The 19,803-nt window shown below is 44.8% G+C and overlaps 1 protein-coding gene across 1 annotated transcript in view; it reads left to right on the top strand.

The window, feature by feature from the left end:
* LOC133949184 (thyrotropin-releasing hormone-degrading ectoenzyme-like) overlaps window positions 1-19,803 on the top strand; it is a gene marked incomplete in the record, with an annotated part of 91,632 nt that overhangs the window by 56,043 nt on the left and 15,786 nt on the right. Inside the window, 8 exon segments of the mRNA XM_062383383.1 lie at window positions 2,416-2,529; window positions 7,043-7,180; window positions 7,710-7,775; window positions 10,484-10,549; window positions 11,002-11,180; window positions 15,267-15,355; window positions 15,934-16,067; window positions 16,149-16,204. Coding sequence (XP_062239367.1) covers window positions 2,416-2,529; window positions 7,043-7,180; window positions 7,710-7,775; window positions 10,484-10,549; window positions 11,002-11,180; window positions 15,267-15,355; window positions 15,934-16,067; window positions 16,149-16,204 — 842 coding nt within the window.

Genomic DNA, 19,803 nt, shown 5'->3' with positions numbered 1-19,803 from the left:
CACCGCCGAGCTACAACTCTCCAGAGGAATATTAATTAGGCTCTATTTTCTATTTGTCGGGGGGGCTTGAGCAAACTGTACCAGTGTGAAATTAAGAGTTTGATGGAAACTGGAAAGTGACCGAGCCACTGGGAGCTGTGAGGCCGGACACAGACTGGATCCTCTGTTTAATGAACGAGCAGCTGACGGATGTGAACTGATTTCAGACGCAGGACAAAACGATTCTCCTCCATCGTCATGTTCTCTGGTTCTATTGGATCAGACTGAAGTGTGAGTTGATTCTGTCTTTACATAGAAACATAAACACGTCAGATTTAAACGAGGTAACGAGCTCTCATTCCTCCAGAGTCACCTTCAGATCCGAACCCCATGTTTTAGTTTCTTTGTCAAACTTCATCTGGCAGCGTCGTGTTTTTCCATAAACTGTCCTGGTTCCCACTGAGACTGTGGCTCCGCCTCAGGGAGTCGAACCCCCGCCTGCCGCGCCAGGCAGCGGGCCTCAGCCCAACAGCCTGCCAGCTCCCACAGAGTGGTCGGTTTGAGTCCCTGCCCAGACTCAGGCCTGGCGGACTGACAGCAGGAGTTAAGTTGGTGTTTGCGTCAGAACATGTTCTTCTTCTCCACGTGATGAAGACTGTGAGTCCGAGCAGGTGAAGCAGGAAACAGAGTCAAAGAGTCGTGGAGAGGAAACTGAACTAAACCTCTTTAAAGAAATACATCTTTGATTCTGGCTCGGTCGGCTCTGCAGAGATTCAAGTTGGCAGAGAAAAGACGAAGCTAGAGAGAGAGAGGGAAATGAGTTATGAATAATCACTTAATGTTCTTCACCACAGATTATTACATCATTCATATCCTTACATCGAATTCATAAGGTTCCTCCATGTGCTTTGGATTTCTGTCGACATTACTATGAGCTGTAGGAGTCACGTCGGTCTGATGGTCATGTTTAATCTTAAACTAGGGAATTACGGTAGAAAACAAAGCTACACAACCCTGCTACACAACCCTGCTACACAACCCTGCTACTGTCAGAGAAAACCACGAGCGTGCTGCTGACCCCGACGACCTCAGTCTGTGGACTCGACCACAAACAACCTGATCAGCGGTGACCCCGACATTAAGGTCAGAGCGTCCTGCTGCCGGTGAAACCTGCTGAAACCTGTCAGAAACACTTGTAATGCAGGTGTGTGTGTGTCTGTGTGTGTGTGTCTGTGTGTGTGTGGGGGTGTGTGTCTGTGTGTGTGTCTGTGTGGATTAAATGGCCTGACGTGGAATACTACCTCCTCCCTCAGGCACGTTATCTCCCCCCGCTCTGTTTGCTCTCACCAGTAAAGGTGTCATATCTTTCTGATGGCGTCTCTGGTTTCCATTACAGCTGCCGACTGTTCCTCCTTCACTTTGAAAACAAATAACCCCCCCGGTCGTCCTCCTCAGTGAACTGATCCGAGTGAGAGGCTGCACACACTCCAGCTCCTCACCTCACCTCCCTCTCCACCTCCACCGCTCCACCTGTTTGATCGGCTGAAGGTCGATCTGCTTCTGGAAGCTGAGGAACATGTGAAGAAGCTGGAGCAGCACAGTGAGCGGGGGGGTGAGGAGCCTCAGCTGTAGAGTGAACCTGGGGATGAACTCTGTGTTTGAAAGATGGCCGTCCGGGCTCAGACAGGAAGCTGGCAGCGACACGCCGCTGTTCCCCCACGCCACATCCTTTCTATTCACACTGCGTTGCCAGGAAACAGGCCGGGTCCACACGTACCCCCCCCCCCCCCCCCCCCTTGAGGCCACACGTTCCACTATCAGCAGACTTCACTCCACATTCTCCTTTCTACGTGCTCCGCCTTCATTAGACCTGACTGTGAGGCGCCCTGAGAAAAGGCCGACTGCCCAATCAGGTGGCAGCGTGCCGCGGGAAGCAGGAGCCAACCCGCCGCTGCCTTTGTCACAGTTAATGAGCAACACTGCCGCGGCCGCCCTCGGGTGTTAGGGATGAATACGGCTGCTCCGTCACGTCGGCTCTGGAGCTCGTCCTCCAGGGGGCGGCGGCGGGTCCTCGCTCACCTCTCACTGCTCGACTGGATTCACTCCACGTCTCATTGGCCCGGCTCCTTGTGGCTGTTGGAGCTTCGGTCACGCTGCGGCTCCGGGGACGTTGTTGTGTTCGATTCCCTCCTCCCTCCAGTTTACCAGAGTTAACCGGATGCACTGCAATTCAATTTAGCTCGAGGTTCCCAGAGGATGAACCCAATGACTCCAGTAGCAGCAAGAAGAAGAAGAAGAAAGAAGAAATAAGAATATGTAATAAATAAAATGTGATTTTAAACCAACAATGTGTTTCATTAACAGTCGTTTAATTTAGTGTGCGGCTCAGCATCACTATGACTTTGTGTCTGATGTTGTGTCCTGTGTGTGCGGCAGTGGTTTGGTGACCTGGTGACCCCGGTGTGGTGGGAGGACGTGTGGCTGAAGGAAGGCTTCGCTCACTACTTTGAGTACGTCGGCACCGACTTCCTTTTCCCGAAGTGGAACATGGTGAGTGAAAACTAAAACTCTACAACTCTAACCATGTCCCATCTGCGAACATGGAGGAGGAGGGTCTATGACCGGTATGGATCCAGATCCTGATTGTTTTATTATTTACAATCATAATGAATCTGAATATCTGCTGCTGCTCTGTTGTTTGTTTTCTCTTTGTGGTGTAAAACGCCCTGGGACCCAAGAAGGAAGTTAAAAATGTCTTTTGAGGAGTGAGTCCTGACACCTTCCTCCTCTCTCAGAGATCAATATCTGATTCCTCCTCCTCCTCCTCCTCCTCTCTGCAGCTCAGCAGATAATATTCAGTCTAAATCCAGGCAAGGTATAATCCTGTTTTGTTTTATTCGACTCAGGTTTGCAAACAAATTGACGCGGAGAGTGAGTTGGCTGCAAACACAATAAAATTAGAAATTAATTCTTCATTTTATTTGCTCAAAAAATCGCCCGACCGTCGTCTCCCCCCCGAAGACTCGGTGAAAACTTTCCGAAACTTTAAATTGAAGCCCACACTCGCCTCCTCCTGCTTTGTTTCTGCAGATGTGTGTTGTGATTTACTTCCAGTGGAGAATGAGTTCAGACTCAAACACCTTATCTCCGGCGTGCACACCCAGTCTGTCCCAGCTGTGACGTGGCATTTTTAAATCCCTGTTACTGTGGTTCTGCTCGGCTGAACGCTCTAATGGAAACAAAGTGCTCCTCCAATAAAACACACAATCATGATACAGCGCTCGCCGCCTGATACAACCACTTCATTTACAACACAAGAGGTTGGTATTTGAAAAGCAGCGAGTCACAGCAGGAGGAGCAGAAGCAAACAAACACAAATCTGACAAGCAGAGAAAGTCCTTGCTTCACCAATCAGCTCCACAGATATTAGATTATACTGTGTTATACTTATTATTCTTTAACTGGTTCAGAGTAGAATCCAGTGATAGTTAACCCTTTGAACTCAAAGGCTTCATATCTCTCAAAGCTTTGCAGCTTAAGTTCAAACTTTTTTGTCAATAAACCCAAATTAACTGAAGATAGAAGTACGGAAAATGATTTAAATCTTGATGAATAGACAAATAAAACAAATGGATTCAACATATTTTGAATATTTAAACAGCACAAAACACTCTGAGTACATAGTTTTTTATATTCTATATTTTATTTTCTCTGGTTTCATGTTGCCACCGTTGTGTTTCAGATATAGAACGAACGCTCTAACTTTTATAGTTTTAATTTTAGATCCGTTTAAACAGAATCATACAAACAAGAATCTCAGTTTTCAGAGCTAATCGTCCATTCACCACTTTTTTAAAGTTAAGTTTAACTCTAATGATAATAAGCTCGGTACATTTGAGACGTGAAGCAGCACAAAGCTCCGACATCATTATCCACACACCCACTGGTAAACTGTGTTCAAGCATCCGAGCTGAAGAACCTTCGGCAGCAGCAGCTTGTCTGGTCCTCTCTGATCCTCGTCCACTGTGATCAAAGTCCTTCTCTTAATCAGAAGTGTTTAAATGTTCATGTCTCTCGGGTTCAGAGCAGCTCGTTCATGTCTTCAGCTCAATTACACAAGTGGAAAAACAGTTTCTCCTCTTGAATCAGTGAAGCAGCAGATTCAGTGTCGGCTGCTTCTCCTTCTGTTGACTCCACTTTTCAAAGAGACGGCAAAGAAAACAGGATTTATTAATTATTATTACTATTTTAATGAATTGCCTCCGAGTCCAAGTGTTTGTGCCAAATGTAAAGAAATCCACTCGTAGTTTTTACTGAGCGTAGCGTCCCCACCAGGCCAAACACATCAGAGTGACCTTGACCTCTCGATTCTAATTAATCCTTTGTTCCTGTTGGACCTTTGTTCCAGATGTACTGATGTTCATTTGAAGATGTTTCTAATTTGAGTTTCTAATGTCCGTGTGGTCAACGGCTTCACGTCTCTGCCCGAGCTTTTATCTCCGACTCACCGGTTCCCACGCAGATAAAGAGAGAGAGCGCAGGTCAGAGGTCAAACGGCCGATGTGAGGCAGAGCGACCGCTAAAGGAAATATATGAAATATTCATGTTGAAGAGACGAAGACCTTCATCTCTTCCTCCTCTTAGAAACAGAGTCGTATCGATTCCACCTCAGGTCGACTGGCGTCACATAGAATCATGTTTCCTGCTCGGTGTCCATCCAGATCACAACATTCTGTTAAATCAGTCTGTGATCGTTTGTATTCTATGAATCCAGCTGGAAACTATTATCTAAAATATATATATGTATTTTCGTAATGTGGCAAAATAACAGTTTCTATTGTGCCACAGGGAAACACCTTGAATTCAGTTTCTTCTCATAAAGTCACGAAGGCTTTTAAAGTTTTAATTTGAACTTGAAACTTGAGAATTCATCCGTTTGCTGCAGCTCAGATAACCAACCAATTAATTCTCATATATTAAATTACATTAACTAGACCTCGCAAGTTTTGTCATCGAGAATAATAAATAGATATATATTTTTAATGTATAAATGTATATGTAATAGAATTATAGATTATATTGTAGCTAATGCCCAGTTTAAATGGTGTTTAAATGAGGATGAAGATGGAGGTGTAAGAGGAGGAGGAGGAGGAGCAGGAGGAGTAGGAAGAGAAGGAGGAGAAGGAAGAGATGTAAAGTTAGGTGAAGCAGGAGGGAGGAGGAGGAGGAGGAGAGGTGAAGTTAGGTGAAGCAGGAGGGAGGAGGCGGAGGAGGAGGAGGAGGAGGAGGAGGAGAGGTGAAGTAAGGTGAAGCAGGAGGGAGGAGGAGGAGGAGGAGGAGGAGGAGAGGTGAAGTTAGGTGAAGCAGGAGGGAGGAGGAGGAGGAGGAGGAGAGGTGAAGTTAGGTGAAGCAGGAGGGAGGAGGAGGAGGAGAAGGAGGAGGAGAGGTGAAGTTAGGTGAAGCAGGAGGGAGGAGGGCGACAAGCAGAAGTTTTAAGTTCAGCAGCTGCTCCCGAACATAGACCTCCATCTTTGTGTGTGTGTGTGTGTGTGTGTGTGTGTGTGTGTGTGTGTGTGTGTGTGTGTGTGTGTGTGTGTGTGTGTGTGTGTGTGTGTGGTTGACTTTCTGTCTCAGCCTCCACATGTGGGCCCATCTGGTTCATAATGATCATATGGACCAGGTGGACCCCCTCCCCCCTCCTCTTGTCTCTCTCTCCCTCTCTCTCTCTCTCTCTCCCTCTCTCTCTCTCTCTCTCTCTCCCTCTCTCCCTCTCTCCCTCTCCCTCTCATAGTTAAAGTGTTTGTTAATTCCAGCTGATGTCTCATTTAATCTAATTCATTTTTTTCTCTCAGAGTAATTCTAGTTTCGTCCAAATGTGCAATTTTGCTAATTAACTAATTGTGTAATTTGAGAGGAAGTCCCCTGATTCTGTTTGATTATGTGTGTGTGTGTGTGTGTGTGTGTGTGTGTGTGTGTGTCTGTGTGTGTGTTGTCTGTCTTTGCCCAGGAGTTAGCCATGTCCCATGAAGCGGGATAAGTCGAGTTCTTGTGTAAACAAACTGTTTATTGGACACACAGATATCAGACAGTTACACTAATATCGATAAACAGAACAACAGATTAGTCTGTCCCAGCTAAACTGGTTCACTTACATCTACCAAGGACAGCGCCCCCTGGTGACTGGTGGCAGTACAGCTCCATATTAGCAGATGAATCAAACTAAAAAATCAAAGTAGACGTTGATTAAATATTTCTCAAAGATGGTTTCTTATAATTATAAATATGTCCATATGGATATATCTATCATACCCTCTTAGTCATCAACACGTCTGTATTTTCGGATGATCATTATAACTTAATATCTTTTGAAACTAAAGTTTAACTTAATGTGATCATTAAAACCACATCTACTTCATAAACAACTTAAATCAATGTATTACACTGAGCCACATCGGGCCAAGAATTAGCCACATCCCAAAAGATTCTGTTAATTTAAAGAAGAAAGAGGTTCCTGTTCATTCTGTTCATTAACGACTAAAACTTAATAAGCCACGAATTCCATTGCTTAACAAGATGGAGGTTCATTAAATCCAAATCTCTACAGTAAACACTGGAATCCAGGAATTAGACTGATCCGCACTTCTCCGGATTTACCCTGATCCCTGGGGTGATTTAGACAGAGCTCGTTAAAGCTCAACATGTTTGTAGATGTCGATTAAAATCCTGAAAACTGAAGAGAAGAGCAGGAGAGGGAGGAAGAGGAGTAATGGAAGGGAACGAGAGGAAGAAAGAGAACAAGAGAAGGAAACAGGTGGAGGAAATAAGGATAGGAAACAAGGAGATAAACGAGTGAGGAAAATAGGGGATGAAAGGGAGAAAGAATAAACAGAGGAGAGAAGAGGAGTGGAACTGAGACATAAGAGAGAAAGTAAACGGAGCAAAAGGAATTAAAACAAAGATTAAACAAACAAATCAACTGAACCTTTGTTTACAGAAACAACTGTTCAGATTAATGTGAATTTGTCGATGCTGATAAAAGAACAAATGTTTGTATTTTTTTTAGGAGAAGCAACGATTCCTGACAGACGTCCTCCACGAGGTGATGCTATTGGACGGCTTGAGCTCCTCCCACCCCATCTCCCAGGAGGTGGAGCAGGCGGCGGACATCAACCGAGTCTTCGACTGGATCGCGTACAAGAAGGTACGTTCAACCCAGAACCTTGAAGATTGAAAACATGATGGAGGAGAAACAGAACCGAGTGAAGAGGGGAAGACAGAGGAGTGTAGGATCTGTTAAACCACAATCAGCAGGGAAACCGGGGTGAATAAAAAAGGTTACGGAGCCTTTATGATATTTCCCAGGGTGCATCATGTTGGACATCATGAGGCGACCTCTCACCTCGTTGTCTTAATAAATTTGTGTATTCATCTGTTTGTCACGTTTCCATCACTACCAATCAGAGCCCTATCTGGGGTTGTTTGAACTAATGTCCATTAGGCTAAGCTAGTGAGTGTGATCCGATCAATCCAACCTGCTCCACGGATGTTGTGACCAAACCAGGTGAGGTAGAAGCAACTAGCAGTGTTAGCAGTGTTAGCAACTAGCAGTGTTAGCAGTGTTAGCAGTGTTAGCAGCGTTAGCAGTGTTAGCAGTGTTAGCAGTGTTAGCATTGTTAGCAGTGGAAACCAGCTGCTGTGTTTCAAAGTGTGTTTCTCTGCGCCGTCTGCAGGGGGCAGCGCTGATCCGGATGCTGGCGAACGTGATGGGACAGCCGCTGTTCCAAAGGGGCCTCAACGTAAGTTCACGGGTTCAAGTGTCGAGTGGGTCCAGATGTGGATACAGAGGTGAAAGGTGTTTGTGTGTGTGTCTGTGTGTGTGTGTGTGTTGTCATATTTTGGCTACACATTGACTGGAACACACTGAAGTCAGATTGCCAGTGAATAAGCAGGTTTGGCTGCAGGTCCAGTTTGAGAGGATGTTTTTTACTTGTTGAATCAGAACTTCACAAAATGTTCTTCGTCTTCTTCTTCTGCGTGTACGCCTCCTCTTCTTCATCCAGCTTCATGTCCGTCACGTGTTAGACACCTCGTCCACACGTCCTCTCTCTCTCTGTGAAGCTTCCAGATGTTTTCCTGCTGCAGGAGGAGTTCTAGTTTAACGTCTGGACTCAGACGTTTGTGCTCAGGTCTGAAAACAGCTTCATCGTGACAGCAGTTAAACATGAAGTGAAGAAATTCAGTGTGATGAGGAACCATCAGGTTGTTATGTTGTGTTTCAGTTGATTCAGTTTGTTATGTTGTGTTTCAGTTGATTCTGGGACTCGTTCAAAGAGCAGCTCAGCGCTGGCTGCAACACAAAGTGATGACACATGAATCAGAGCACAAAAAGAAAATGCAGTGAAACTCGGGAATAACTGAACGTTGAAAATGTTCCTGTTTTATTAAAGCAGAGCAGTCATGAGTTAATTTATCTGCATTAACCACAGACAGACTGAGCTGCATTATTCATCACAGACGGCTGCTAACAGCTTCGCTGCTGCTTAGTGTTGACGTCTCCGGAACATCACTGACACACAATCTGAGAGAATCCACTCGGGTCAGTAGAGAAACTGCTTTTATCAGCAAAACGGCAAGAGGATCAGTCTGGAGTTGAAATCAAGATGATGTCATCACATGTGTAAGTGGGTTAAATGCTGGTTTTATTCAGAAAGAGCAGTTATAGAAATAATCCTCCACAAACACAGAGTCCTGGTTCCACTGCAGCAGCCGTCAGTGACCTGAAACAGGCCGGGAACCAGAGGCTATATAAAACTCTGCTGAGGCAGCAATGCGCTGTAGGGTGTGTGTGTGTGTGTGCGTGTGTGGTGGTGTGTGTGTGTGTGTGTGTGTGTGTGTGTGTGTGTGTGTGTGTGTGTGTGTGTGTGCACGTTCCACACACAATGTGCTGAACTACCTGATAAGAACATTTGTTTCAGACGTCAGCTGCATATAAAAACTCTTTTCTCATTTTTCACGCCTTTAAGCGGAAGAAAAGAAGAAAAAAGGTTTTGAACTGATTCTGCTTCATTTCTTCGCTTGAATCAGATACTTAGAGAAAAATATGACTCATAACAAACCATGAAAACATCAGATGATGAGTCTCACTCTGGTAATCGGTGGTATGACAGGTGCTTCACTGTGAATCATTGAATCCAAACAAAGACGATATCTGCAGCTGAAGTTTTAAAGTTTTAAAATGTCTCTGATTCCGTTCACGTGGATTTTAATCAGCAAAGTGAACTGCTTGTATTTTCTGTTTCATTCAGTGTCGGTCAGTGCAATGACACAAAGTACTTTGACCTAGATACTGTACTTACTGTACTACAGGTACATTTTCATGTATCTGTACTGCACTCAAGTATATTTCTTTACACTTTTACTCCACAACATATTTCAACAAATCTCTCTCTCGTTTCCACTGAACGTTCGTTATCAGTGGAAACTGTTTGGTTTGAGTTTATCACACCGTTAAACTGTGTGTGTGTGTTTATCTCTGTTCACGTCAGCTGGAGAGAAGGTGACACACAGACAATACACACACACACACACACACACACACACACACACACACACAGACTTTGTTGTTATCATGTGTGTCATCTTGTTCCAATAAAGAGTTTCTTCTTTCCTTATCAACGTCCCTTCACACAACGACAACTGACTGTTAGTGAGGAACACACACACAGAGACACACACACACACAGACACACACTCTCTCTGTTGGTGTTCCTTCTTATCTTCCTCTTCTTTCTTGTGGCGTGTCGAGCTGAACCGACCTCCCGAAGCTCTGACTCTCGCTCCGTCCTCTGCTCGGGGAATGAGTCTTCTTCTTCTTGTCCTCGTGACGCTGGAGACAGACGGAGATCAAACCCGACGCCGCCGTCAGCAGCGGATCGCCACCGCGCCGCTAAGCCTCCCTTTGAACCGGCACAGTCTCTCCAGGAGCCTGTCACTCTTCACTTTGTTTGTTAGCTCTGGAAATATAAAAACTGGGAGCGAGGAGCGAGTCCAAAGCTCTTTGGAGTCGACACGAGGCCGGTTCTTCACGTCCATCATGTTCGATTCCACGGTTTCAAACAGTCACACACTCTGTCACTCGCTCAGGAGATTATATTCATCTGGTTGTTGGTTTATTATTCAGCTGGATTTTACCAAAGCTACTAAACCTGATCTCCACCAAACTTGACAAAGGGATAATGAGAAGAATCCATTGACTTTGAATATGGAATCAAATCATTGAAGTTATCAAAGCACTCATATTTATCCTGTAAGAATTAAACATGATGTTCTCGTTTCCTCTTATACATAAAGTGGTCATGAGACTCCGCTCAGGTGCAATGCATGATGGTAGTTTGTCCAGATGCTGCAGGTCGTGTGCAGAGACTACCTGCTGATGTCACTTCCTGTCACGTGGTGCGTTCAGGCTCCTCCTGACCTGTCGTCTGTTGTTGTTGTTGTTTTCCAGGACTACCTGCTGAGTCACATGTACAGCAACGCAGCCAGAGACGACCTGTGGAACAAACTCACTCAGGTAACGTCAGTGCCTTGCTCAAGGGCAGGGATTCAAACCTGTATCTCTTCCTCATTCATTGTCCTGGGGTAAACATATGAATCCAGACTGAGGCTGGTAATTATTTAACCGATCTGTTCTAATGAAGACTGTGGAGACGCTCGTTAAGATCGACTCAACGAGAAGGGGGGGGGGGGGGGGGGCAGAGGCTTGTTTACTTCACTGTGAGATTGTTGCTTTAATGAGCTTCTTTGTTAGCTCTGTTCACTATATTTAATTAGCTGCCATCCAATCAGATCTGTAATTAACAGGAAGTCTTCAGGTGATTTAAAGATGAAATAGTGACGAAGCTCTTTCCAGGTTATTGATGAGGTGTTGAGATAACAGCCTCATTAATAATGTGACCAATCATTGATCGATTAGTGTGAATGATTATCAATCTTTAATTGTTTATATCTGTGTGATTGGTCCAGGCCATGCGTTCTGAGGGGCGGGACATTGACATCAAACAGATGATGGACAGGTGGACTCTACAAATGGGATACCCCGTCATCACCATCACCAAGAACCAATCGGAGCAGCTGCCCACTCATTACATCAGCGTGAGCCAGGAGCACTTCCTGTACGGACAGGAAGCCAGGAGCAACAACAGGTGAGTGTGAAACCCTGAAGCAGCTCGCAAGTCTAAAAATAAACAATATATATACAGTATATATAGATAGTTGTATATTATATTTACCATAAAGATCTGGTCACCTGTGACATGTATTCCATTGGACTTTCCTCAGTCTATCACCAGATCTCAAACCACAGAGTCAGAAGTTGTCGATAACTTTCCGTGCCAGTTGCTCGTGTGGTTAAACCGCAGGTTCAACAGGTCACGACCCCAGGGACCCGAGTTTAATTTGACATCAAACAGGAAATCGACCACGGAACAGAAAACCCACGATGAGGTCGAGGGTTTGAACAGAAGAGCATTCAGGGCGGTGTTGTTTGTTTCGGCATCAAACCGCCGTGACGTCCCCTGTTGGTCTGTGAGCTGCTGTTCTGAAGCCTCAGTTTGTTCACCGCCATCTTGTTTTTACAAACCAGAAGTGACCATGTTTGGGGGGAGGAGCCTGATTGAGAGCTTGAGGACAGGTGCCCCCTGCTGGTCAGAGAGAGAAGACGGGGTTTAGATTCTTCTGCATTGGATTCACCTTCTGGACCGGGAGTCTACGTCTGACCTCTTGACCTCAGCTTCAGCGTCATGTTTTCTGCGTGACTCTCGTCTGACCCCCTCGGTGTGAACGGCGCCCCCTGCAGCTCGGGCTCACACTTCACCGAACACCAGCTCCGTCCTCTTCACGATCGTGCTGCAGATTTTCTCCTGAAAAAGCACTTTTCCAGTTTATCGTCAGATTCTTCACCTCCTTTTTCATCATTTGTGTTTCATCCATATTTGATCCACGAGATGTTTTATTCACATTCTTCTCAACCTCGGGAGTTTATTCTCTTCCCTGTTTTATCGACCCACTTTCTCCTCCATCAATATTTCACCAGTTCTTTTCCTCCTTTTCTTTACCTGTTGTTCTCGTCTTTTCTTTCCTCTTTTCTCTTCACTTCTTTCTCTCTTTGCTTTCTGACACGTTTTTGTTCTGTGACTGACGTTTCCATCCCTCCGACCTGCTCCGTGCCTCAAAGTTTCTTTACCTTGTTTATTTTGTATTAATTCATGTTCCTCTCCTCCTCCGCCTCCTTCTCTGTTCTTCTTCTTCTTTCATCCTCAGTCTTTCGAGTTGCTCTCGAGCTGCTCGGCTCAGAGGCGCTCCCGGGGTCTTGTCAGTTGATGAACCCGAGCCGTTTGTTTTTTAGGTGGAGTTGAAGTCTTTGTTTGTTGCTCTTGTTCGGTCTCGCGAGGCTGCGTTCACACGTCAGAGAAAGAGACTCGTTCTGTTTTCAGTTTGAGTCTCGGCTGAACGTTGCATCGAATCAGAGGCCGACGCCGCTGTTTGATCCCGCGGAGCCACGTACAGAGGCGCAGCGGCGTCCCACAGTGAAACACGCTGTCGAATCAAACTGCGGGAGAGAATACGGGCTTCGTAGAAACAAACTGGAAAATCTACAGTAATGAACAGAAACATCAGTGGACGAGTGAGTGGAGCTGACAGTTCACCAGTGATCAGATCAGGTCTTTGTGATGAAACCTGCTCAGTGAGATCATCGCTGCTCGGAGTCAAGCTGAGGATCTTTATCAAGTTATGTTTAATAAACTGACGCTTTATAAACATTTTGATAATAATATATTAGTTTGTAAAATAAACATAATCTAGTTTATCTATTACATTTAAGTTGTTGTCTCGAGTGAACAAAGGCTCAAGGATCAATATTATGCGATGGATTTTTGTTTAATCAGTAAAAGATAAAAAGGTTTGGACAGAATGTATTTTAGTTTATTGCGCTTTAATCAGCTGAGGGGCCACGTTCAGTTCACCAGTGATGAATCAGAATCAACATTACAGACGTGACAGGAAGTGAGTGAGAGAGATGTTCAGACACCAGCTCCTAACTTCCTGTTTAATTAACACTTCAAGTTGAACTGATTATGAAACTGATGAATAACTGTGAACCAATCGTTTGTGACACTTGCTCCTAAATGTGTGACGGCGTCGGTTCTTCTCTTGTGGGAAAAGAAGCTTTTTTATAAAAGTAAAAGTAAAAGAATGTCTCTCTCCAAACTTTCTGTTTGACTTCAGCTGTTAAGGTGACATTTTAAAGATCACACTTTCAACACTTTACATTCTTCTCTTCTTCCACTTCCCTGTTCTGTTTGAGACTCTCTTTTTTTACCGTCGTCAAACAGCCACAGACGGAGGAAGAGAGTGCTTTTTAAAGAACTGAGGGGGGGGGGGGGGGAGAGAGAGGGAGGGGGGACAGAGGACAGCTGTAACGAGAAGGTCGAGTTAATGATATTGAAAACAAGTCCAACAGGAAGTCAGACTTTAAACACATCACAGCTCGTCAGTGTGAGACGAGGCTGCAGGTAAACAGAGATCAGAGTTCTGTTTGATTTAATGAGTTTTATGGTTAAACAGGACACTGATGAATTATTATGAATTATTAATGAGTCGGCACAGAGGGTGTAAAGTGTATTTATGTGCTGTGTCACCGATCTGAAGCAAATGTCACAAAGATACAAACAAAATAATTAAAATCAAGAATAGAATTAATGCACTGGACTGAGACACAGCCTCTGTAGCTGTCACAGATTGATCTAGATATTAAGATAGACCGGGAAAAGCTGCAGTGTGTGTGTGTGTGTGTGTGTGTGTGTGTGTGTGTGTGTGTTGTCTAGTATTAATATAAGGTCAAGGTTAGACTGTCAGCAATGAATGGAAGTGAAAGCAATGTCCTAACAAGGATAGCTGTACAAGTGTGTGTGTTTCTGGCTCTGATGAATAAATCATTGACTCTGAGCAAACACACTCTCACACACACACAAACACACACACACACACACACAGACACACACAAACACACACACACACACACACATAGTTTAGTCTAAAATAACATTCTTCATTCCAATCAAATATTAATGAACACATTTTGCTGGCCATGTTTCTCAGTGTGTGTGTGTGTGTGTTTGTGTGTGTGTGTTTGTGTGTGTGTGTAGCTGCCAATCACCTTGTTATAAATATCAGATTAAATATTCCGTTGCTAGGCAGTGGTATTGATCGAAGGTTGCCCACAGCGACTAAAGTATATTATGGGCTTGGTAGATGGTCTTTATGTGGCTGATTGTGTTACAATGACCCCTACACACACACACACACACACACTAATGACAGTAATAAATGAGCCTTTAAAGTGTTACCTTCTCTAAAACCTCCGGAGACTCATTCTGACTCAATTGATTCATATTGTCATTAGAGTGGATTTTAATTACAGACAAACTCTCTCACACTTCAATCAATCCACTCATTTAAGGAGGAAATATGTGTGTGTCTGTGTGTGTGTGTGTGTGTTCTTTTTCCTCCTCGTCACGTATATTACTGACTCTTGTGAACGTAGACTGTAAATAAAGATGGATGGTCGATGGGGGGGGGGGGGTGTATTAGCGTGTCATATTAAATGTTCATCAACCTTTAAACCCTCCTGATTTCTTTCTGCCCTGAAACACAACTTTCCTCTTCTGTGTCGGTCGTCACGAGGTTTGTTATTAAACTAAAGAATCTGTATTCAGCAGAGCCTCAAAAATCATTTAGCTCCTGAAATGTCAGCTGCTGCGTTTGAGCCGATCTGAGATCGTCTAATTGGTTTTTAAGAGGTTTCACGAGCCTGATGGGTTCTGTGGGAACCAGTCGGGCGGTAAAAGAAGAGAAGAAGAATCACTCGCTTCTGACTGGACGACTCGTTTAACCTCTCGCTCTCTGAGAAACACCCGGAGCCACTGGACTGATGTTCACCGGCTGCTGCAGCCATCACACTCTCTCTCTCTCTCCCTCTCTCTCTCTCCCCCTGTGACGCAGCGAGTGTCGCTCGCTCCATTTGCAGCCAACTGATGTTGAGTGATCAGTCCTCTCTCTCTCTCTCTCTCTCTCTCTCTCTCTCTCTCTCTCTCTCTCTCTCTCTCTCTCTCTCTCTATCTGATAAGTGAGGCAATAAAACCTGATTTCATTCCTCTGACCGTCCCTGACATCTCTCTCTCTCTCTCTCTCTCTCTCTCCCTCTCCCCCCCCCCTCTCTCTCTCTGTAGTTTGCAGTGGCAGGTCCCTCTGACGGTGGCTGTGGGGAACACGTCCACCATGAGTTCAGAGAGACTCCTCTGGATCAACAACAGGACAGGTGCACATATCATCGATTATGATCTCAATTACAGTTATGATCATGGTTTAATTATCTCATTAACTTTGACACAACAAACTTTTACGTGAGGATTATCTTCTTCACCTGATCTCAAATGAATCGTCTCGTTCTGTGACATGTGATCTGAAGTTCTGTCTCATGAAGTTCTTTCTGTCTGTCGGAGCTGATACGTCAACTTTTTTTAAATTTTAAATTAAAGTATTTATTTTATGAATGTAGCTTCATCTGCTTCTGTTATTTTTGTTATTGGAAAAAGTAAAACTTGGTTCTTTGTTGATTTTCTGGACTAGAGCTGTTCCTAAGTCTGGTTCTGTTGAATAAAACTTTTTGAAATGAGATCAGATTATTATTCTGTCTCTGTCTGGAAAACGAGCAAAGTAGAGAAACAAATCAAATTATTGCTCATTGGTCTGTTTCAGAAAAATTAAGCTTTTTTACACTTAAAATTGATTCTTAAGTTTTTGTTCGACCTCAACTTCCAGTTCTAAAAGAGTAAACATCTAGTGTGGTATCATGTGAGTATCTGCTGATTGGCTGACTCGTCTGTTTGATCTCAGAGATGCACAGGATTGGTCAGATGGACGACAGCACCTGGCTGCTTGGGAACATTAACCAGACGGGCTACTTCCGGGTGAACTACGACCTCCAGAACTGGAAACTGCTGATTCAGCAGCTCCACCACAACCCGGAGGTGAGACCCTCCCACCATCTCTTCTTCTCTTCTTCAGCTCTGGTTCTGTTCCTCGTTTTCATCTCGTTTCTCTTTCCTCAGATCATCTCGGTGGGAAACAGGGCGGGGCTTATCGATGACGCCTTTAACCTGGCCCGGTGAGTCATCGCTTCTTCTTCTTCTTCTCTCGACCAGTTTGGGCGCAGTTGAACTTCCTGTTCCTCGTTCAGGCCTCATGCACACAGTGAAACAGAGCGTGTGTTATAATGTGATGTCAACAATAGGTCCTCGCTCACACGTACAGCTCCTCTCAGTTCACTGTTAGAACCCAGAGGGAGAATTTAACAAAGGAACTTGAAAACCAACAGATTTTTAAACTCGTGAGATTTGATTCAGAGGAAGAAGACGTGTTTTTTGAAACAAGCCAACTCTGCAAAAATTCACAATCTACCTCAACGAGTATCGTGTATACGCACTGAACCGTGTTTGTCTGTTAGTGTGTGTGTGTGTGTGTGTGTGTGTGTTATATGCACATAAACATCTGGTTTTCCTGTCTTCCTGATTGGTTCATGGCTCAGACATCTGGACGAGCAGCGAGGCCGATCCACTGCGTCTGCTTGTGTCTCTCTGTTTCTGATAAGTCGATTCTGTTTGTTGAACCTACGACACACGTACGTCTGTCTCTGTCTTTAATGGACTGATACAAGTTCACCTCCTGTTTGTGAATTCAGTTCAGATTCGGTTCTTTCTCACATTTACAAGCGTCTGTACCCGAGGCCTCAGACTTCCTCCAGCTTCCACAGCCGGCGTGATAAGTGCAGCTCAGCGGCTCGGGGATTACCAGCACACGCTTCTCCTCTCCCACTGAAGTTTGCATTATTGTGTTGAAACGCGTGTGCACGTCTACAGCGAGCGGCTTTTCACTAAGCTTCACTTCAACGGAAATCATCCCAAACACTTGTTTCCAGTCTGATTGAAAGTCCGTGGTTCTCGTTTTGAGGCACTTGGTGAAAACTTCTTTTAACGGTGCAGTGACGTGCGGGTTCATCGATGTTTTGGATTTTTAATAGAATATCTTTTACCTTTTCTGTCAGACTCATTACCTCAGTGTTTCTAAAACCTGCTGCTGAACTAATTGGATGCTCGAAAATCAATCATCTTAAATTTTGCTGAAAAATGTCTCAAAAAACGTTCCTTTCTGCTCCAGCTTGAGTTCAGTGGGTTTGAATTCAGGTCAGGATCCTCACAATGGATGTGATTTTACAGCTGAGAGATTCCTGTGAGGCCGTTTATTGACTGAAAGTGATGGTGTCACCGAGGGACAGAGACTGAGACTGGTGATTCGTTTTTTTACTGTTTTATTGAGAGTGGAAAATTATGGCTTAAATATCCAATTTCACATATTTTTCAGTTGTATGTAACAGCTGGAAAGTCGACCTGTTCTCAGAGTTGCATCTGTTTTGCTGCCTCGGGGCTCAGATCAGTTATTTGACAGATATTTGACAGAGGGACACCTGCGTCGGTCAGACACTCGTCCACGAGTCGACTCCTTCCTCAGAATCCTGAGGAGAGAGATTCAGGAAGCAGCCGAGCGAGTCGGAGCCTCGGTGATGAATGAACGAGGCCTCAGCCGCAGAGGGCGGGAGCCGCGGAGGAGTGAGCGGTTTCTCATAATGACGTTTTCAGCCCGGAGCTTTCAGAGCTCTGTAACCAAAATCTACTCTGACACCGGCCCCATAACTCAATCTACGCCTCCTTTCTTTCTTCTGTATCTCCCTCGCTCAGCCATCTGTTTTCTGTCATGCTGAATGAGCCGCGGCGCAGACAGCTGGGCTGCCGGCCTGCGTTCGAGAGCGAGCGCTGACGAGCGAGGAGCGAGGGAACCTTCAGAAACATCCAGGTCTGAATCTGGATCAGGCTCAAACCGCAGAGAACGTTTCCCTGTGTTCCTGGTTTTGTTCATGGTTGTGTTAGTGATTGTGTTCTTCCTCCTGCAGCTCACTCAGCAGAAACAAAAGGAAAATGTGCTGGTCAGGATTATTCCAGAGTGACAGAACCCCCCCGAGCAGCAGCTTTATTTACAGAGATGTTATTTCAGCAGTTTTTCTGATCACACTCTGAGAATTCATTTCTCTCTGATTGATCTTTAACTCCACATTAATTTCACTGCAGCTGATTCTTCTTCTGTTTACAGTTCGATTGACTGAAGCTCGAGTAATCCACACGGCGCTAACTGCTTATTGGTGCGACTGTGACTTGATTGTGTGTGTGTGTGTGTTTGTGTGAGTGTGTGAGTGTGTGAGTGTGTGAGAGAAGCTAGTTTAGCAGTAATAAATGACTGTGTCTCCCTGAGTGTGTGCTTCAACAGTGATGGATGTCGCCTCTTTGTGTGTGTGTGTGTGTGTGTATGTGTGTGTGTGTGTGTGTGTGTGTGTGTGTGTGTGTGTGTGTGTGTGTGCAGGCGACCACAGCAGACCCTCGTTAGCTCTCCACTGAGCCTGGCTAATGGCTAATGGACAAACAATTAACTGGCCCTTAACGATGTTAACGAGTTAATGAGCTCAGATTAAAGCTCAGTTAGCGCCCCCTACAGGCTCCAGCGCTCATTACACACACGGTGGGAGAGTTGAACAGATAAAACAAACACAGTGATGATGAGATGATCTGAGGACCTCATCAGGACCAGGACAGAAACTGAGAAGTTCCTTGTCATCTGGACCTGTTCTGAATGGACCCAGGTCTGGTCCCAGGTCTGGTCCAGGTCTGGTCCAGGTCTCAAGTGAACCAGAGAGAACTTCTGGTCTTAAAGTTGTTATTAGAAACTACTGAAGCAACTGTTATTTGATATCTCGGTGGTGATGAGTTAAAACCTCCATCGTCATAATCTGTGCAGTGAATAAGAAGCTAGCAGCTAACGTAGCTCAGTCTGAATACTGCAGGGAACAGCTAGCTTGGTTCCAGCTTCATTAATGCATAATATCTATTCTGGCACATTAAGCATTAATTGTTGTTAATTGAGGACGTGTGTTGCGCTGTCGTCTCGACTCCTCTCGGATGTTCCAGGAGCTTCAGTGTTTTTTCGGTTTCACAGACTTTGAGCTTTTTAACTTTGCAGAACTTTTGCATTCACAGAAAAACCTTCATAACAAACTGGAGGAAAGAAACACTGACAAAACCAATTTTCATAGAATATTTGAAAGGTCTTTTCTTGCCTCTGTTTAGACAGAAGAGAGAAAACGCAGGAAACATAAGACAAATGTGACGAGAGGTTTCCAGGCTGCTGCGGCTGGATGGATGATGGACGATCAGGTGATGGATGATGATGACGGAAAAAAGAAAAACAAAAAGAAAAGGAGTAAAGATCAATGGCTGGATGTGGCTGCCATGGTAACCAGCACCTCTCTCTCTCCCTCGCTCGACCTTCACGTTCAGTCCCATCAGTCGTTCACAGAGCTGTAAACAGGAAGTGTCTACAGGCTGGATGGATTATGGTAATAAGGGCCCAGGTGCCTGATGGGAATGGAGGTGATGTGCAGAGGTTGGTCGGCGTTTGATACGAGGCAGATTATGGAAATATGATGTTTCCGGAATTTAGAGTTTTCTCCTGTGGCTGCTTAGAGACTTAGAGACTTATCTGGAACAGATTAACTCTGTGTGGAGGTCTGTCTCCGTCAAACTGTCTGTGAGTCCACCAGAACTCTGCAGGTGGAGAAGTGGAGCTGATCCTCATCTGATCTGATCCACTGTTGGAAACTGA

This window comes from Platichthys flesus, chromosome 23 (genome assembly GCF_949316205.1).
Source record: "Platichthys flesus chromosome 23, fPlaFle2.1, whole genome shotgun sequence".
Lineage (NCBI taxonomy): Eukaryota > Metazoa > Chordata > Actinopteri > Pleuronectiformes > Pleuronectidae > Platichthys > Platichthys flesus.
The sequence above is the reverse complement of the archived record's forward strand: the minus strand, read 5'-3'. Positions and strand labels throughout refer to the sequence as shown.